General features: G+C 40.9%; 2 protein-coding genes across 6 annotated transcripts in view; both read right to left on the bottom strand.

Moving 5' to 3' along the window:
* Positions 1 to 355: 355 nt before the first annotated feature.
* LOC131677707 (protein roadkill) overlaps positions 356 to 19,435 on the bottom strand; it is a 395,312-nt gene continuing 376,232 nt past the window's right edge. For 4 of the 5 annotated variants that reach the window (XM_058957692.1, XM_058957691.1, XM_058957693.1 and 1 more), the window contains exons 4-7: positions 3,821 to 4,100; positions 3,576 to 3,753; positions 3,180 to 3,501; positions 356 to 2,939 (exon numbers count right to left, since the gene is read on the bottom strand). In XM_058957692.1, the coding sequence (XP_058813675.1) occupies positions 2,792 to 2,939; positions 3,180 to 3,501; positions 3,576 to 3,753; positions 3,821 to 4,100 (928 nt within the window). In that variant the 3' untranslated portion in view covers positions 356 to 2,791. The remainder of the gene's footprint in view (positions 2,940 to 3,179; positions 3,502 to 3,575; positions 3,754 to 3,820; positions 4,101 to 19,435) is intronic. The other variant, XM_058957690.1, reaches the window with a different exon arrangement.
* On the bottom strand, positions 1,838 to 2,761 carry LOC131695594 (serine-rich adhesin for platelets-like). Its single transcript, XM_058984126.1, has one exon. It carries the CDS (start codon positions 2,759 to 2,761, stop codon positions 1,838 to 1,840), a length of 924 nt encoding a protein of 307 aa, XP_058840109.1.

The following is a 19,435-nucleotide window of genomic DNA, read 5'->3' as shown; positions in this document are numbered from 1 at the left end:
AAACGCAAATTTTATAACTAATTTGTTTTCGTCAGTAGCTTTGATTGGTCAAAAACTAAAACGTTAACTAGTATCGTGACTCCTGTCAGCACTTGAAAATTAACAGCGATTTTGTTTGTCTGTGCGTTAGTGTGTCATCAAGCACACCTATTTCGCAAAGTGAGCATGCTTTATAGGCTCAGACCGCAGTATGATTCATCTTGTCTCAATGTATTATGGTCTTTCGATGACAAAAACATAACATAACATAACAAATAACAAAGAATTGCTAGTCTTAAACAGATCAATAGACAAATCGTCTGTCGCCCCTTTGGTTGTCATCCTGTTTCGATTTCCACAAATAAAATTTTAAGAGTAGATTTTCAACTGTCTCTTTTATTGTTACGGTATTTCTGAAATAGTTATTCATAGAGTTATAATCACATATGAAGCTACTAAATTTATTTGTTTATCGTTTTTAGCCTTTAATTCAATTCTTAGTTTTTTTGTTTATTTCAAATTGTTTTGCTTTTGCTTAACTTCAGGTTTGAATGTTTTGCTCACAGTGTTAAATAAACTCAGTAATGCCAGTTTGCCTCTGCTCCTGTTACTGTTGGTTTTGTCTGCTGAATTGTTTTTTTGTTTAAACATTGTTTGTTTGTTGATCTGTTGTTTGCCTTTTTTACCTACCAAGTTTTTGTTTATTAAAAAGTAGCGACTAAAACGAATAACTACATTCAACGATAGCCCAGTTGCTTTTTTGTTTGTTGTATGCTTTCCACGTTGATTTACTTGCAATTGAACACCTATTTTGGAGGGGAACTAAAAATAACCTATAGCGTAAGTTGTAAAATGAAGAACTTGACAAGGACGAACCCAACTCTTATGGTTTTAGAGGTGCTCTTACGATTTTTGTTTGTTTGTTGCAACTAAACGAAATTTTTGTTTTTAAAACTAACTTTTTACAAAAAGTGTTGTAAAGAAACAGAGAAAAGAGTAAAAACCTCACAAGAAAATATACCAACGTGAACAATTTCTTAATCGAATTTTCATCTGTGCTAAAACAGTTAATTTTTTTTCCAGATAGTTTTTTTTTGCATTTGCTCAGTAGGATAGTAGATATTTTTTGCCATAGCATAGGAAAAAGGAAAGGGATGGACTCACTTTGATGCTTCCTCCGTCGGATGTCCTCGTGTTTGCGTTTTGTTCTCCCACATTTGTTTCTTCTCGTTCATTTTTTTTGCTTCATTATTTATATTACATTAGCTAACATATATAGACAAAAAATATCACATTGTATAAATTAATTTAATTTATTTGAATTAAAATGTTTTCACTTCCCTCATTGAGCTAAGTGCCCTGCTCCTATAGTGTGCCCTGCGGGAATGAAAGAGGCTCTTTGTGTCTATCTTGTCCCTTTCTGACTTGCTCAAGTGAGAAAAGTGTTTCGATTTGAGAAGAAAACTTGGGAGAAAACCTGCTACTTTTTCGTCGGCTGTTTGTTCTTTTTTTTCCTCTGCCAACGGGGGTGGGTGACAAACGCTATTCTCCCATGCTCGAAAAAATAAACGAAACAAAACAATTTGAACTCCAACATCGTGTCCCAGCTGCAGATATGTCCTGCGGCTTGACCGGTTATTCATTTTTCCTTCTTTTGCAGTTTACTCACGTGTTTTTTGTTTGTTTTATTACCGATACATATGCACTACTACTAAGAGAATCCTACTAACGAGAGACTATCTTGAAACTAGATTTTCTAAGCAAAGAACTGCTTTTTCTGTTTTCTTCTGTGGTTCCAGAGTTTATGTGTGTGTTTGTTTTTTTTCCTCTTTGTTGCTGCTTACAACCCACCCAAAGCCTACTGGAGACAAATATCGCTTCGGATCGAAACGGATGCCGCCGACCTCGACGAAGACGCCAATGTTGGTAAACAGTTTCGAATGCTGCTGTCGATTCCATGTGCAGAAGCAGCCCCACTGCCAGCAGAACTGACTACCCGGCGCTGTTGATACTGTTGGGAATGATGATTGTTGCTGACGCTGTTTGTGCCGCCGCCGTTGAGAAACTGCTTTAACTGACTACCAACCGACTCGGATGACGGAGGTTCCGATGCATTGCTACTGCTGCTCTGTGCACTGTTACGACTGCTGGCTGAACCGGTTGCTTGTTGCATCTCGAGCTGCTGGCGCAGCTGGGAATAGTTGTTTAGATTTAGGTTTAAATTTCGGCCGATGGTTGCAACGGTTACGGCGTCCGCCACTGCTGCAGCAACGGCACTAGCCAACCCGGCCGCGATGTCATTCACATTAACGATGGATGATGCGTGAGAGAGGGACGTGTTGACTTTTTTGCCGCCGGTACCCTTGGTCAACGCAGATGGCATTTTGGAGTCGTAGCAAACGAGCTGTTGCTTAAGCAAACCATCGCCGGAGTTGCTAGTGAGATGATTGATCAGCAAGGACGACGATGACGACGGCGATGAGGAAGCAGTCGTCGTGATGGTTTTGGGATTCAGTGCTTGATCAAGCTGCTTCCGAGGGGTGATTGATGCCGCTCCTCCTGTTGAACCGGTCAGCGAGGATGGGGTCAGTTGGTACAGTGCAGCCGTGGATGAGTTGTGTTGGCTGACAGCGGCGTTGGCGGTTGTGGTCGATAAGGATGACAACAAACAAGATGAGGATGCTGATGAGGTCGATGATGATGATAATGACGACGACGGTGAAGTTGTGGTATTGGTTGTAGTAGTAGTGATGATAGCTGTTGGTGACGGCGACGTTGACATCACGGACTGCACGGATGTCAACATCTTATTTCAGCTCATCTTGACCCGCTTCCGGGGTGGTCCGATGGGTGGTATCTGCTGCGTCGCTAGGGCGCGAAATGCTTCGTTTATCAGATGCGGGTGCGTCGTGACCATGTTCTTCCAGCCGACGGTGTCCATCACGTCGGTCGCATGGCTGCTGGGTTGGGATTGCGCGACAAGACCGCGGCGATTGGTGGGGATGGTGGAATGAGAGAAAAGAAAAAAAGTGCACAAATTAAAACGATTGCGGTATTTTGAACGAAGACCCAAACACTCGAAGATGTTGCTATCGAAAAGATGTACTTAATTGCTTGTTTTGAAATTGAATCAAGCAGATTCATGAAAGCCATAAATAGTAACACAAGGGAAACCCAAACTAAATCCAAATGCAACTTACGTGTTGATGAAGTCTATCGTTTGCGCCTTCAGCTGATCGGCGCTGTGCAGGTCGGCGAGGATCAGCGTTTCGGCGGCCGTCTCCACCGACAGATTAACACAGAGCGCTTCTTCACACATCACTTTCAGCTTCTCGAGGGCGTACTTGTCGGCCGCTGCCAGCAGATCGTCCGCCATTTTGTCCAAATTGGGTGCCTTGCCGGTGTAGATAAACCGGAGCATCTCCTTTAATACTTCGTGGTCGACGTCGGTGATTGCCACGCGGTTCTGCTTACGTTCCTCCATTTCGTGCTCGAACATTGCCGCAAATACGGGACTACGTGCTATGGGTTGGAAGAGAATGGGATAAAATTCATAAGCCTGTGACGATCGAGTTAACAGCAACAATCTTTCTTGCCTGCTAGGATTGCTTTGTGTGCTTGGAATTCCCGTCCGCCGACCGCCAGCGTTACGTCGCTGAACTTTTCATTGTCGAATAGGATCCCTAGATCCTCTGATAGTTTACATTCTGGCACTTTGAATTGTATTATATTACTCTGACCGGAAATGTTGACGCTGTCCGCGACTACACTGACCTACAATTAAAGAAAAAAAAACATATCAGATCGCAATCTCACCCAATCCTTGCCACTGATAACTAACCTCGCAGAATATGGTGAGTTTATCTTCGGGCAGCAAACCGTTCGCTTCGTCCAGCAGAAAGTCCCGCCGGATGAACTTCTTGAAGCCCCAGTCCTTGCCCTGGACGAATCGGTACGCCCGCTGGGATTCCATCGCTTTCGTTTCCTCCCGTTTCGCGTTCAGTATCGAGAATTTGAACTTTGCGCGAACTTCGGATTTGTTGCAGGATACGAGCAGCAGGTAGAGGGACAGGTAGTCTTTACTCTCCTCGTCCAGGCCCTTTGGATTGACGCGCAAACACCTGGAAAGATGGAGGCACGAATAGAAGGAAAAATTAACCTTGGGCAATCTTGGTCGGAGGTTGTTTGTCAAGACTCAGTGATATTGGTTGATGAACCACATTTTTTTTAATTTGGCTAATAAGGCCATTACAAATATTTTTTAAAAATTATGTCACCCCCCCCCCTTCAAAATCACTGAAAAAAATCAGGGGGCAAATAATTTTTTTTAAAATAACCAAAATTCAAAAAAATGTCACGTTTTATAGAACAACAATAGCTTCCATAGAGTTTTGCTTTTCGTAACTGAAAACTATTATGGTAGTTTTAGAAATTACCATCCCATGATAATTTTTATTTTGACCATTCTCGGGTAAATGTGAAGTTTAAATGAGATCATCGATCCAGTCCAACATCAAATGAAACGTTTGCTGGTCGCGGAAGGAAGGACCCATCTGTGTATTATCAAACAAACATCTCATGGAAAGGGTAATACAGACCGACTTCTGAATCGATTCCATTTTAAACGCAACAGTCGATAGAGACATAATCGATCGTTGCATTCGAAAATAATTTCGATAAGGAAACAATCTGAATTCAAATCTGACTCCTGGAGATTTATATGTGATTCAATATTTAATATACATGAGCTTTACCGAAAGGTTTTTGACATTTAAAGATTTCATATGGGATCGTAGTATTCATACCGTATTTCCGCAGCCATATGTGCGATTCTTATGAACTTGATCAGATCAAAATCTGCTACCAAACCTTCCATTTAAGGCTAAGCTTGTGAAAATTGAATAAGCCGTTTTCCAAGAAGCCGAAGAGACATTAATTCTGAAATATTCCAAGAACCAGAAACATGCGAAATTTTCGAGATAGACGCTGGAATCAAAAGAACTTTGTCTGGCCATCAGCGATCAAGAATGTTCTAGCAAAGCTAAATATAGATCTTACAAATAATGGTATCATCGGCACTTACCGCAGGTAGAACCGGGAATCCATTATCGATGTCAATTTTTGTAGCCTTGGAGTAACCGGAAAGATGGACTGAAAAGTGTGCGAGGATATATCCACAGCGACCACCAAGCGATTTGGTACAGCATTGATAACAGGACTATGAACTACACATGAATATGAATATGTAGGAGATATATAAACGAGTGAAGATGGAAAACAGCGATTTTTCACAGGAACGTGTCCGTCGAAGGACTTGAATTTGAGGGTATCCTCTTCAACCTAAATGCGAACGAGTTCACGGCACTACTAACAAAGGCGTGTAATGCGACCATACCAAGGGATGGGAAACTGAGAAACGGTCGCCGGGTGCAATACGACGATTATCGATCTACGTATAAGTTGCCTCCGAGCTTGGAGAAGAAGTCGGAGATCACTTCGGTTTCTCATCTCGCTCAGTTCAGAAGCTAGAAATCGCTCCGCTGCAATAGCAGGGCAAGTAATCAAATTTACCAGCGCGACGCTTGGCAAAAATTGATTCCTTCTGCCTAGTGTGTGATACGTGAACAAACAATGCGTGACAATGCCAAGCAAAAGTATATCACGATGCGGGCAAACTATGTTGCTGTTGACTACACGAAATATCCGGTAATACCATCAATTCATGAAGGGGAGCAAATGTTGAAGGTGAACTTGAAGTTCAACGTAGCTTGCGGTACTTTATGCGGTGCAATTCTACCATTTACGTCATGCGGTACTGAATATGTTAAAAAATATTAGTCAAGCAGAATCATTCGCTTCCCAGAACAACATGAAACACGTCATCGAATGTAATGACATTTTATACAGTATCCCAACGTATATAAATGTTGACATGACCTGGCACCACGTACTAGTTCCTTCGCTATCAAACAAATCCTGTCAAAATACGGAGAGGTGAATAGTGTTAAGGAAGATAGTTGGAGGAACTTCTTCCCAAGACTCCGCAACGGAGTTCGTGTGGTGAGAATGCGTCCGACAAAACCTATTCCCTCTTACTTGACTTTCACATGCAAATCACCTCATGGTGTTGAATATTCTCAACGAACACTAGTCACGCACCCAGGACAGATTCCTACCTGTCAATATCGTGATCATCCGCTACACCACGGGAAACCTTGCGCAGAGAATGCTAAAGAAATTCCACCTAATACGACCAAAGCCGGTATACAATCATCGTATGTTAAACCAACGACTGCAGACCGGGCATTCACAAGCACCAGCTCAACAACGATCGGCCCCAGTACCACTAAACCTGCCATTACCAACATCGAAGTAACAACGATTACAGCAAATGTTTCCAAACCAACAACCAACACCACCAATAAGGAATCTAATACCAATGAAGAAGGATTTACAATAGCGACCCGTAAGCACAAACAACAAATAAGAACATCCGACTATGAGCAAGATGAATGCAGTACCGGTGATGACATGGACGTTAACGAAAACGCGAGAGAAGACGGACCAAATGACCCCCAAGGTGCGCTCCACGGCTCAGTTGTGCTAACGCATTGAGCCGTGTCAAATATATTTAAAATTAAAAAGAAGTCAGAAAGCTCGAGGGAAGCGAGCTGCAAGAACCGCTCTTAACAAAGCAGTCAAGCTGCACAAGAAAGCCTTGCCACAAAGCCAACGCGAATTTCCTTAGGAGAGACCTACAAAGTTGGCATAACAAAGATAAAAGGCTCAGCTGCACCACCTGAAAGGTGCCCGGAAAAGATGGAGGTCACCATTGAAAGGTTTACCCACAACATGAATCTATTTTCGTCGTACAGTGAGGAGGATGATCACAAAGATGAAGATCGATTTACCAACAGACAGCTTATCGAGATGGCGAAAGCCATAAAAGTGAAGCGATACATGAGAGCCCGGATATGTTCAAAACGATCCGATAATTGGAAGCGACAAAAGCTGATGTTGCTTCCGATGCCGGGACAACATGGAAATCTTCCAGCGTAGTCAATATATCCCTTGGTAATGTTAGAGAGAAGGAGTAATCCTGAACAAGCTAACGAAGTACGCGGACCGTGAGAACGGCATCTCGTGTAATTCGGCTTCCTTATAGGCAGGTCTACAGTGAAATTCATCCAAACGGTTGTGGGAGCTGTGGAGACAGCAGAGATAAGGATATCGTTTTTGCGTGGTGGTTCCCTTGAGCGTGAAGAATGCATCAATAGTACTAGCTGGGAAGCAATCGCCCATTCGCTGTACAGCATGAGTAACTCTGCAGGATATTATAGAGCTACTTTCAATACCGAACACTACGAGACAGACAAGGGGGAATCACAACTACAACTGACGTTCCTCGACTCGACGCTGTGGAACGCAGTGTACGATGGAGTATTGAAGCTGAACCTTCCCAGAGATATAACGATTTTCGGCTTCACGGATGATGTGGTGTTCCAAGTAATCGGACAATCGCTAGAAGAGGAGACACTCGACACGGAGACGATTGCCCATCATAAAACAGAGTTGGTGATGACTAGCAGCCGAAAGACAGCGCGGTCGGAAAATATATCATTGACTTGAACTTTTAAAGTCACGACGATTATGTTAAGGGGAAGGCTGTGAAAGCAACCACAGCTTTGCTTGAGGCGCCAGTGTACTGGGCACCACGAACCAGCGGAAATCGCTGGACCGAGCATGTGAGCAGACTAGTTTCACCGTCAGGGACAAGATCGAGTAGGTCGAGTGAAGCACCAGCGGTGGGTCGTCGAGTTTTCAACAAACCGGAAGCAGCGAACCATCCGGTATCGCTGAACCGTCCTCGCCAAGTACTGGTTGGCCCTTTGAGTAGGATTTATTGACTATGCGAGTAGATTGCGACAAAACTGGAAGCTAAATGACTCGCGCAACAGGCATCGGTATCGGGAGAACTTCCGACGAGGAATTGAGATGGCTCGCGAAAACAGGAACTAAATGGTTTACAGAAACGGGAGCCAAATGGCTAACGGAAGTTCATCACTGCGATTAGCCGGATATGTGTTCGGAGCTAAACCGCTCTAATGTATCATTTTGTCTTGAGACTGAATCAGCCTCCCCACGATATAACGCTTCGATGCAGTCTCGTGGAACAAAAGGAAGGATGAAAAGTGAGGACTGTTAGTAGTGGTTAGGCACAAAAGTGAGTCCCTTCTAGGGCCAATGCAGTTTTGAAGCTATTTAACCATACTATAAAACATACAGACATTTTCAGATATCGACGAACTGAACCTAGTGGTATATGACACTCGACACTCCGGGTGTAGCTTAAAAAGTCGAATTTCAGAGTGATTGCGCAGTCTTCCTTATATGAAAAAGGCAAAAAATGAACTGATGATTACTATACATTTCATAAATCCGTACGACTATTACATGAATTTATCTGATGTGGCGACCTACTGCGCAACAAGATGGAGAAAAATGCAAAGATTTCGAAGATGTACACGGAACCGAGCCGAATTACTATCATGTACCAAACAAACAAATCTACAAGTCTTCAAGCACAAGCGATAAACCAAAGCTGATGTTTCCACTAGAGTTCGAAAAAATATAGTATGCACAGGATGTACGTTCGCCAGGCTACTGTATACGAAATACCCAATAGAAAAAAATATCAGAGAAAACCATATCTGATATGAATAATTCCATTGACGCACTTTTTACCTTTGGATTCATTCCAGAATGTTTTCCAAAAGTCCATAAGTGAAATGTTGCAATCCTGTTTCTGTACATTGTTATCAAGCAGGTTCACCTTTGACCGATTTTCATGCCTTGTGTGTACAGTTGGTCCATGTGCCGCCACAACGGAATGAAAACTATTCAAGCAACCAAAAGTTAATACCTTAATGTACTCTTAAATGTTTACATTAAGTTCTAGAGAACTTTCAAGCTTTTATTGGGAATTTAGAAATTGCACTGTTCGGAAAATTATTTAAAACGAAAACTTTAGCATCTCTTTCCTATGTGAACTTTTGATTGATTCAGTAATGTTTGCTTGAATTTTTATAGTAAAACAAATAGCTCAACCCTGCTATACGAAATCACCCTGCGGAAACGTCCACGATTGTTCAATCGAAAGAAAATGTAAAAAGAAAAAAAATCGTCTTTATTAAAATAAATATTTATTTTTTGTTTGCCCCCCCCCCCCCCCCCTTCAGAAAAAATTTGTACTTGGACATAATTTTTAAAAAAGATTTGTAATGGCCTAATGTATATTCTCGGCATAGTTGCGGTCTACGAGATGCAAATATATTTGTCTTTAAACCATTGACTATAAAGACCATCACATGATCCTGATTCATTCATGAAAGCACTCTAATTTACACGATTTTCAAGAATTTCATTTTGCAGCGTTTGGTGGGGCAATGAGAGCGCAAGTCAGTCCAAGGACGATGATCGGAGGGGTAATGGCAGAATAGTCTATGCGGACCACCAAAACGCCATGGGAGAGGGTGTGGGTTGGGGTAGGGTTAATGGATTGATGTATACTTGACGAATAATTGCGCTGCAGAATGTGGTGAAAAGGTGCATTGAACAGTACTACTGTTGGCTGTTCAGAAATAAATACATAGCTGGTCAGAAATAAATTTGATAGCTAATGTATGTATTTTGTGATTATGTGATGCCAATTTATAAGTGTTAAAAAGTTCATTTTATCCCGCGGTTTTATCAAGTTTGTGAGACCGCAACCGTAGATGTGCGTGGAAGATCGCGAAAAGCTCAAGCGCTTGTATGTTCACGTGTTTGTCGCGTATGCCAGAACGTATGTGATTTCGCGTGCATACATTCGATTTTGTAACTGTGTGGCCATATGCATATTCACGTGTGTTCTTGAATGATCGCGCGGACCGTGAGTTTGTTGCTTAGTTTTTAGTGTACGGTTCAGGTACTAGAAGATAATTCCCCCATAACACTAGAGTTCCCTGTCACGTTTTAACGGAATGTGTTGTCTAATGAATATGAGCCTCATTTTTATTGATCCAACTGAAGACATGAATCTAGGCTGTTAAGAACAAGAGCAGGGACATCCTAACGTGACCGACTCAGGATCGCGCTAGCGGTGGGTTGTTGGCGAGATCGCGAGTATGTGTGGATGATTACAATTGCATGATCGCGTTTGTGACCCGGTTTGTGTTATCGCGAAGGCTAGCGGCGTTTGTATATTTTGAATGAGATATTATGAGTGTATATGAGAGAATATGCAATTGATTGTGTTAGTGAGTGTTATAATGAATTTAAATTAAGAAAAAGAACATGCCGAATTAAAAGAAAAAAAATGAAGACATTAAGCAGAAGCGTATAAATTGACTGATTTTTTTGGTTTACATGAGTAGTGGAAAAGCAAACTAATAGAAGAAAAATAAAAACAGACAAATGAAGTAGAAGAAAAGAACGGGAGGGACGTATTCTAAGTATATTTGGGAACATAGCCACTTTATTTGACGGTTTGGTTCGCGTGGATGATGGTTCTTCAAAATTACTAGGCACATTTTGAACATTTGACATGATATGATCCCAATAATTTGGATAGTTCACTTAAATTTTAAATTCAATACATTGTGCAATTGAATGATGTTTACTTTAGATTTGGGTTTAAATTGGTATGATCCGAGTACTTTGGCTAATTGCCTTAAGTTTTAATGCATTGTGCAAATTGAATGATATTTAATCAACCATCAACTCTAGGATACTGCATCGGTCTGGATCTAGTTGAATAGTTAGCAAAAATAATTCAACGTTCCAGTCGTCAGGGTATCCATTTGCTTCTATCCACCAACTGAATCACGCACCGTGTTGCTATTAGATTTTAGGGACCAACAGAATCCAAAGTCACCAAGCTACGAATCCCTAAGCATAAAAATTTGCAGTCTGGAGTCCACCGCCAAGCCCACGGAGAAGAGTTAGTATTGTTATTGAGTATTAACCCTCCGGAAGTCGCGCTTATGGCACACTGAACGAGCAGCCGCTGGTGCCCTAAGACGATTTCGCTAGATTTTCACAGCAGCGTGCACTCAGTGCAATACCGCGACTGCCGGAAGGTTAATTGAACAACACACATGTAACATGCAATAAAACTACTTGGAATCGTTCAAATGCCAGAAAATGATATATATTTACCATTAACAACAATTGCATTCCGTTAGAAGTTTCTCATGCTATGCTGACCGGGAATGGATGATTGACGTGCGTCGGTAAATTAATCGTACCTTCATATATCCAATCCGAATGAATCGAATCGAATGCACGAATGGAACACCGGTAAAAAGTGATCCCAAGAAGGATTACCCACTATTCTATCATATAAGTCAGTTCTGCATCCATTCCCTGACCCATATGTCACAAGTACTCAGACGAACACATACACAGATAGACATACGACTAGCACATAACAATTTTACACTAGTAAACTACAATTATTACAACACAACACAACTAATAGGGTTCAACTGTTATTTTTTCAATGCGCCTGTGCACGTTGACGAGGTCGACCGATAAATCGACACACAATGACTCCCACTGCGAGCCGTGCTCAATGACAATGACTCCCACTGCAGCCGTTAAGCTGTTGAACAATGTCTGCAAACAGAGCCCACAGAAAAATTCAATCCACGGCGACCCACCAATAGGCCACGCCAGTGTGCACAGGCTCTTAGCTGACTGTTAATTTGGGCTGGCGCGGAGTATAAAATAACACAAAACATAAAAAAGGCCCATAAGCCCTCTCGGTCTCCTCGATGCACCACTATCGAGGCGTAATGCAATAACCATCTTAAAGCAGTTGTCTGCTCAAATATGCCTGAAGATGTTTGCAGTACCGTCAAACCCGTCAACCTAGGAGAGGGAATTTACACGATTTACAAGAATTGATCAAAAATATTGCGTGTCCTGTCCATCCACTTTCGGATTTGAGGAGACTTTCGAGTCGTTCCGAGAACATCACTGAAGATGTCAAAGTAGTTCTTATGCCACTTATACAGACTAACATTTGAACGCTAATGATGTGATATCAAGAACACGTCAGTAAACCTTGGTTGACAGTTTTCGACATCTGTTTGGCCGTACCTAACCATAACGCTGGTGGTGTAATGAAAACTGTCGAATAGATGACAACAGCTTAAAACTTCAAATAAGGATGTCATTAATTTACATGCTTGAAAACATATTTTTGGAAAAAAAATATAAAGAGTGCAAATCTGCCCTTGCAGTACTGATTTTCGATAATAACGAGAGTTCAATAAAAAATGAGAACGATTTCAATTCGTTTCTGCAATTAAAGAGCGCATTTTTTTTTTCTCTCCAAGAGAATTGCTTTCTGGACTCCCTAGAAATGGGTGGCATGTTTCTTTTCGCCCGGGTACTGTTAATTCAATCGAAGATGGCGTCGAAACAGCAAGCACTCCGCGAGCGGGTTGTACGGTTTTACGAAACGCATGGTCATCGTGGAAAATAGTTTACGGTAGATCACTTTCGAGACTAAAATGTGCCCGTGAGTTCAGTTTACCGGATCCATGCATTCTTGAGCGTGGAGCGGAAGGCCGGTAGCGGCTGTCCGACGAAGATAATGACGGAAGAAGAAAGCGTTGAGAAAGCTGTTCGACAACAAGGACGGAACGAGTTTGCGTGACGCCGGCTCCCCATACCTTGATTCACCGAACCCTGAAGATGGAGGACATCATATGTCGGAAGAAGACTCAGTCGCCCGAGTACACGGACGAGCAGATAGCGATCGTGATCTTATCCATTTTGTCGTCGAGCGAGCAAGTCCTGATTGGCAGAAGTAGTCGCCAAAGAAGTTGCGAAGTTGTGCGCGGTGTTACGGTGTAAAAGTCGGTACACTAGAAGCGGCGGAAAGGGCAGAAAGGCTTACGGAACAGCCATTTGTCCAAACCGCGGAGAAGATTGATTGTGCGTCGTTTGCGAGACGGAGGACAGTGCATTTGGTAAGTCTTTTTACTTCTGCTGTTTTTTTTGAGATCATCTCTGAGCTGTGCCTATTGGAAACGGTATTGCGAATTCCGGCGAGTATTTCCACTGCGGATCCGCCGCGTTTCTTTTAAAGTTGCTGCACCGACACCATTTTGTGCGAGTCTCCATTGAACCTCCCCTGGGAAGCGAGTCCGGGCATAAAACGCTATCGGCACATCCACTGCAATACAGTGGATGGCGCAAAAGTGTCGATAGTTTAAAGTCTGCATTTTGCAGCATAATTGATCAGCTTCCGGAGGCTCAAATGTTGATTGATTGCGGCAATAACTATTTTCCGTTCTAGCATTCATAACGCTGGGTATCCGTGAGAGACGCAAAAACGGTACATTTGGGTACATATACATCCGTACAGGGTGTCTACGGATGTTCACAAGGTTCCATAGAGGTGTGACAACACACCACCTTGTGAACATCAAGGTTCCATAGAGGTGTGACAACACACCACCTTGTGAACATCCGTAGACACCCTGTTTCCTTATCACTACTTGTCTTAACGATGAGCACATATGTCGGTTGCTAAGCATTGCGTGTATCAAGTTCGTGATACATGACCTCGTGCTGCTTCCAAATTGTATTCCAAAGACGTTTGTCAAAAGTAGCTTCAATATCAAGAAAAACTCCCAAGCTTTATTGCTTTTGCGAAAAAACTTTTCCAATGTTGTAGACAACATTGTGGAACAGAATGGCAGTAGACTTTCCCCGCTGATATGCATGTTGCATAGCATGCAGCGGGTGCTCGCCCAAGCTAACATCCCGAATGTAGTGATCGATTGAACTTTCCACTGATTTGAAAAGGAAGGAGGCAAGACTGGTCGGTCTAAAGCTCTAGCTTAGTTAACGCGACCCGGGGGGAATGAATTTTATAATTATTGCCCGCCACGCTAATGGAATGTATCTTGTTGAAAGACTACAAGTAAGAGTTTTTTTCTAAATAGGATTCAAGTGTTCAAATCCTTTTTGTAGCAAAACTGGAATGAATCCATCGTTTCCCGGAGACTTATATAGAGCAAAATTTTTAATCGCCCACTTGATCGATTCGGTTGTCACAATTCTACAGGCAAATGCCCAAGAATCAGAACTTCCTGAAAATATCTCAGAAGCAGTCGTCGATCATGGCTCCGTACAGCTTGATAAGTGTGTATCAAAAAGACAGTTGAGTACTACATCTTCGTCAGACGAGTATTCACCATTAGCAGTTCTAATTCAACTGACATAAAAGTCTTTCGAGTTCGAAAGTAACTTATTTAATCTACTAGTTTCGTTGAGACTGGAGACATTTGTGCAGAGGCTTTTTCAACCACTTCACAAAGAGGATCGAAGGTAATTTCTGTATGCTTTGCGAGTCAACTTAAGGGCCTCGTACCTGCGTCTTCGATTCCAAGCTCTTCTACATAACTTTTTGAGTCGAACAAGTTCGGTATTCCACCAGCACACATAACTAGAAGCGGGCAAGCCTCTTGGTATGCTACTAGTATGAGTGAGTTTGTTTTATCCCTCCCTGACCTCAACCAAATCATTTGGAGATTCAATCGAAACCTAGTCGCCAAGCCCTTTTCGGAGAGGTCCCAGTTCGTAGATTTTCGATTACGATATGTGGCGATATCTAGCGAGACGGTTAAATGATCAAAGACGATGTACTTATGATCAGAATACGACGGTTTGAGCTCGTTTGGTACGAGCCAGTTTGCCAACTCATGCATTATCCAGTCAGAGCAGAGAAATGCATCTAACACCTCTTCTCTGCCAGTGTGTGTAAATGTTGGGCGATTTCCTACATTAAGTATTTGCAGATTTGTGCTACTACAGAGTTTTATGAATTCGGTGCCTCTCAAATTAGTATCGGAACTGCCCGAAATTATATGGTGGGCATTTATATCCTCGCCGATTATGAGTGGAAACCCATTTCTATCCCAGTATGAAACCTCTTGATATTATAAGAAGCTGATGGTTCATTCTGCGGAAAATATGCCGAACAATAGACCTGTTATATTACATATTATCAACATATTGACAGCGACAGCATAAATATCGCAAGTTGTGAGATCGGATATAAGACATACGTTAACAGCACTATTTGCAAGTATACACGCACGAGGCATTTCACGTGGATTTTCAATGTAATTTTGGTTGAAAGCCGGAGTTAAGTAGTTTTTTAACATAACCGTTTCCTTCGTGGAAATACGGTTCTTGAATCAAAGCTATGGAAGCTTTTCCTCCCCGCACAAGATGGGATGGGTCCATAGTTGCTATACGTTTATGCTGAACGAATCTAAGCATACTCAATTACAGCACTACACACTTCATCATCAGCATTTATTGTACAGCAACTAGAAGGTACCAAACACGTTGGTTTATAATCGCCTACACACTTAGTTGTGCTCGGCGATTTTCCGCACAGCCGACCCAAGTAACAATTAAAGTTTTATAGCACGGTACAAGTGCAATCTAAGTTTTATGAGTGGTTATAAAACTATTATAAAACCAAAATTGTTAACAAGGGAATAATCAGTAAAGGTTTATCTCGGAAAAATGTTATTTGTTTGCTGATTTTCAGCGAAATATTTCCCGAGTCTCAGCAAACAATTGTAGTTTTACTGATATCTCAGCGAAACTTTCCGAGTGCTCGGTGGTTCAAATCTCGGAAAAGTTGCTGAAAATGCTGTGATTCGGAAGAAGAAATTAAGTGTGTATAACGAAGAAACAAACGTCTACTGTGTCAGAGATTCGTCTAACGCAGAAATGGTAAGACCCACGACACTCAGTGCGCGACTGGCATATGTTAATCCTGCCAGCCATTAGGTGCTCGGCACGGAGAAACACCTTGACTTGAAGACTGCTGTTTTCAGTCGCCTTTTACGACATAGGCGCAGGACCCAGTTCTTGACTGAGATACTTCAATGGGTCTGACGCCACAACGGACGGCCTTTAGGCTGGTTTTGTCCGGAGAAAAATAATAGACTGTTATCAACCTTCTACAGGATCACAACCACATCTGTTGTTAGTCGCCTCTTATGACATGAAAGTTGAAACTCAGTCGGCCATTTCTTTGCTGAAATACTTCGAGAGATTTTGGCCCGCCGGATACCACACGGCAACTCATTCGATGTTTATCCGAATGTGAAGCTCCACGCAAATGTTCACGCATTGTGCGTAATGCCAACGTTTCAACGTTTTTTCCGAACGTGAAAGGCTCTTTCAGATTGGTCGTACAGGAGAATGCCTAGTTACAGTGAATGGATTAAACTGCCGTTCTAGGCATTATTGTCCCATGTATATAGGGAATCCCATAGAACATGGGACAAATAAGCTTATAACGGCAGTAAACACCTTCTTCAATATCTTACGGAGAAATAGACAAATCCAAGACTATTAAGGGTTTTTTTGTCATTTGAAATAAAAATTATTTTTCACAAAAAAATTCCGCCATTTTACGAGGAACAAATCCCCTTATTTGAAATATTATCTAAGACTCGACGTAGGGGTTAGATATTTTTTACATAGAATGTGTATGCAAAGTTTGAAGTAAATCGGTTAAGTAGTATTTGCATGGCAGATAACACCGAAAATCGTGTTTTTTTTTCAGATATTTTCTACAAAAAGTTTCGCTGAAACCCTAACCCCACCCTCTAAAAAAAGTTTCCTCAAGGTCAAAGTTCGGACGAATTGATAGATTTACTTGGCTTAACTCCCTCGCAAGTTATTCTTATGGAGAGAAAGGCTAACGCACCACTACCCTGATTAATTCGAAAGTGTTAGAAAAGGCACGTTTTATGTGCATAAGTCAGAACATAAACGACATGGGGGCTGTACTCCAAATCTGACCCAGTGCTATGGATGTACACGAAACTAATAATCGATAGACTTCAAATGTATATAATTTGTGGTGATAAGCCGCACTCAAAGCACGTTTGACCCTTGAAAGAAACCACAGAATGTTTTAAATGCGCTAAATGTCGCGGAAACTATAAAACAAACTCCTGGGCATGTTGGGCTATTCGAGAAAAAAAAATAAATTCTTGTTCTCCGTAGCAAAACAGCAAAGATAAAATATACCTCTTTCTTCAGGTACCTTCCAATAAAACATGTTTAAGTATGTTCAATCGATTAAAATAGAGATACAACTTCTCTACCTATACAAGAATCTGCTATCTCTGTCACACCATCAGAGTTAAAAATAATCGAAGCTCTTTTTTGACGGCTGAAAATAAACCTGTTACGACTCGCGGTGCATAGAAAAAATATTCATTCAACTATCCATCTGATTCATTCAGTTGAATATCGTACAATATATTCATTACACCACTTATCTAGGAAAATGTTTTTAAATGCCGATAAAGCAAATGAAACAACAATCATCATCGCTTACATTGTGCCAAGGCCTACTTTGATGCGTTTGATTCGTTGCTGCACGGTCGCTTCGTGTAATAATCGGAGCCGAATGAAAATCTGCATGGATGAATGGGCGGTTTGTTCGTTTGACGTTTTCAGCTGCGTCACTGAATATTGAAAATGAATGCGGCTGAATATGATCAATTTTCATTCAATGAATTTGAATATTTTTAACTCTCCACACCATCCTACATTGGTGCATTATCATACGCTTCAGTGCCAGGTAGCTTGGCAAAACAACCTATTACTACCATGACTTCAATTTCATATCCAAACAATACTTCCTTGGCTCTCATCGATCTGGATAGCATTACAAAAGAGGAGCTAACATTTTTGCAGCAATCAATGTATCAATTTACGACTGCAATGCTAAATTCTACCTCCTTATTTAAGGGGTTACACCACTGTAGAATTTTTAAGAATCGATTTTTTTATTCATCTAAAATGTACTTTAGACTTGAAAACGATATACTATAACGCCGAAGGCGACATTAATTGTTAAATTTTCAAATTTTCCATTCTGCCGCAACGCCTCTTATGTATACTGCAGGTGTGCTGAAAACTTTAACCGCGTTTTTCGCGAAACCACATTTTTTTTTGGCTGGTCGTAAACATATCTCTAACTAATGATTTTTGATCGTTTTGAAATTTTCACAGCATAAACTGATCTGATTTCTCCAACGACGTACGTAAGATTTTATTTTTAATTGATTCTTTTTAATCAACAATTTTGTGTCGATTTGTATGACATTTCAGAAATTTTTCACTAAAACGAGCGAAAAATCAAAATAATGCAACAATCCTACGTACGTACCATAATTCCCCTAAGCTTAAAACTTTAGTTTTAAGCTTAGGGGAATTATGGTTAAAACCGACACCTTAAGCTTAACACTTTTTCTAAGTTGCCACAAAACCAATAAAATTATAATTTTTATGCAAAATTCTTCTTCAGAAAATTCTTAACAAGACTTAATTTTTTCAGCGCTTCAAAAAATTAATTTCATTAAAAAATATTGGTTGTAAAACTTGGAAAGTGACAAAGTGACTTTTTGTAAGCACTGCGGGTAAAACCGACACCCCATAGGGGTAAGATCGACACCCCCTTTAATTTATTTTCTCTCCACTTTATTAAAATCTTTATCGTTATGCGTGATTAATAAAGTGTGAGTATGTATGATGCAAATATGTGCTTTTTATTGCTTCATCATGTAGTGAGAAGATGAAAGTTCGAAAGCGTAGTACTATAAATAAGAGTATTTTATGCTATAGGATTATTTATTGATATGAGTATTTCCAAATAATCCTTGCGCACATCATTGCAACCTCCAGTGTCATTTTATTTCATAAGAGAAGATTTTCAAGCGTTCTACGTTCTGCTAATTGGATTCATTCACTTATAAGTGACACACACACTTCTTAGTAAAACTATCTTCAGATTTGCTTTTTCGGACTCTGATCATCAACGATCTATTGGGGTATACATAATATCATTGTCTCATTGTGATAAAATTCGTCTATGACATACCAAGAGAACACTAGAAATTCGGTTTGATGACCTTTTTGCAGAAATAGCAAAAGCTTCGTTAGAATCAGATAAGCAAAAATTCCAATTTTGATTTTTAAAGAGACTTACAATAAATAAACACAATAAAAGTATTTCTGTGTATTTCTGCTAATACTATAGTGTTCTAATAGGCAAATTGAAGTGTCCCAAAGATCCCCAGTATTTTGAAATGAATCGCAACTATACACAACCATCTTAACAGGGTGTCGGTTTTACCCTAACCATAGGGTGTCGGTTTTACCCCAACAGCGCACATTTTTTTATAAAAGCAATTAAAATATTGAATTTTTCAAACTCGTCTTCAATGCACCTAGTTGATCATAGGACAGGCCGATAATAATAGGTACTGAAAAATGGGGTGATTTGAAAAGCTTTCGTTCGGTTAAAACCTTAAAATCTACCAACGAAATTTTTCATCCAGACGAGTATGAACGC

The sequence above is a fragment of the Topomyia yanbarensis genome, chromosome 1 (genome assembly GCF_030247195.1).
Source record: "Topomyia yanbarensis strain Yona2022 chromosome 1, ASM3024719v1, whole genome shotgun sequence".
NCBI lineage: Eukaryota > Metazoa > Arthropoda > Insecta > Diptera > Culicidae > Topomyia > Topomyia yanbarensis.
This window is presented reverse-complemented; position numbering and strand designations above follow the sequence as displayed.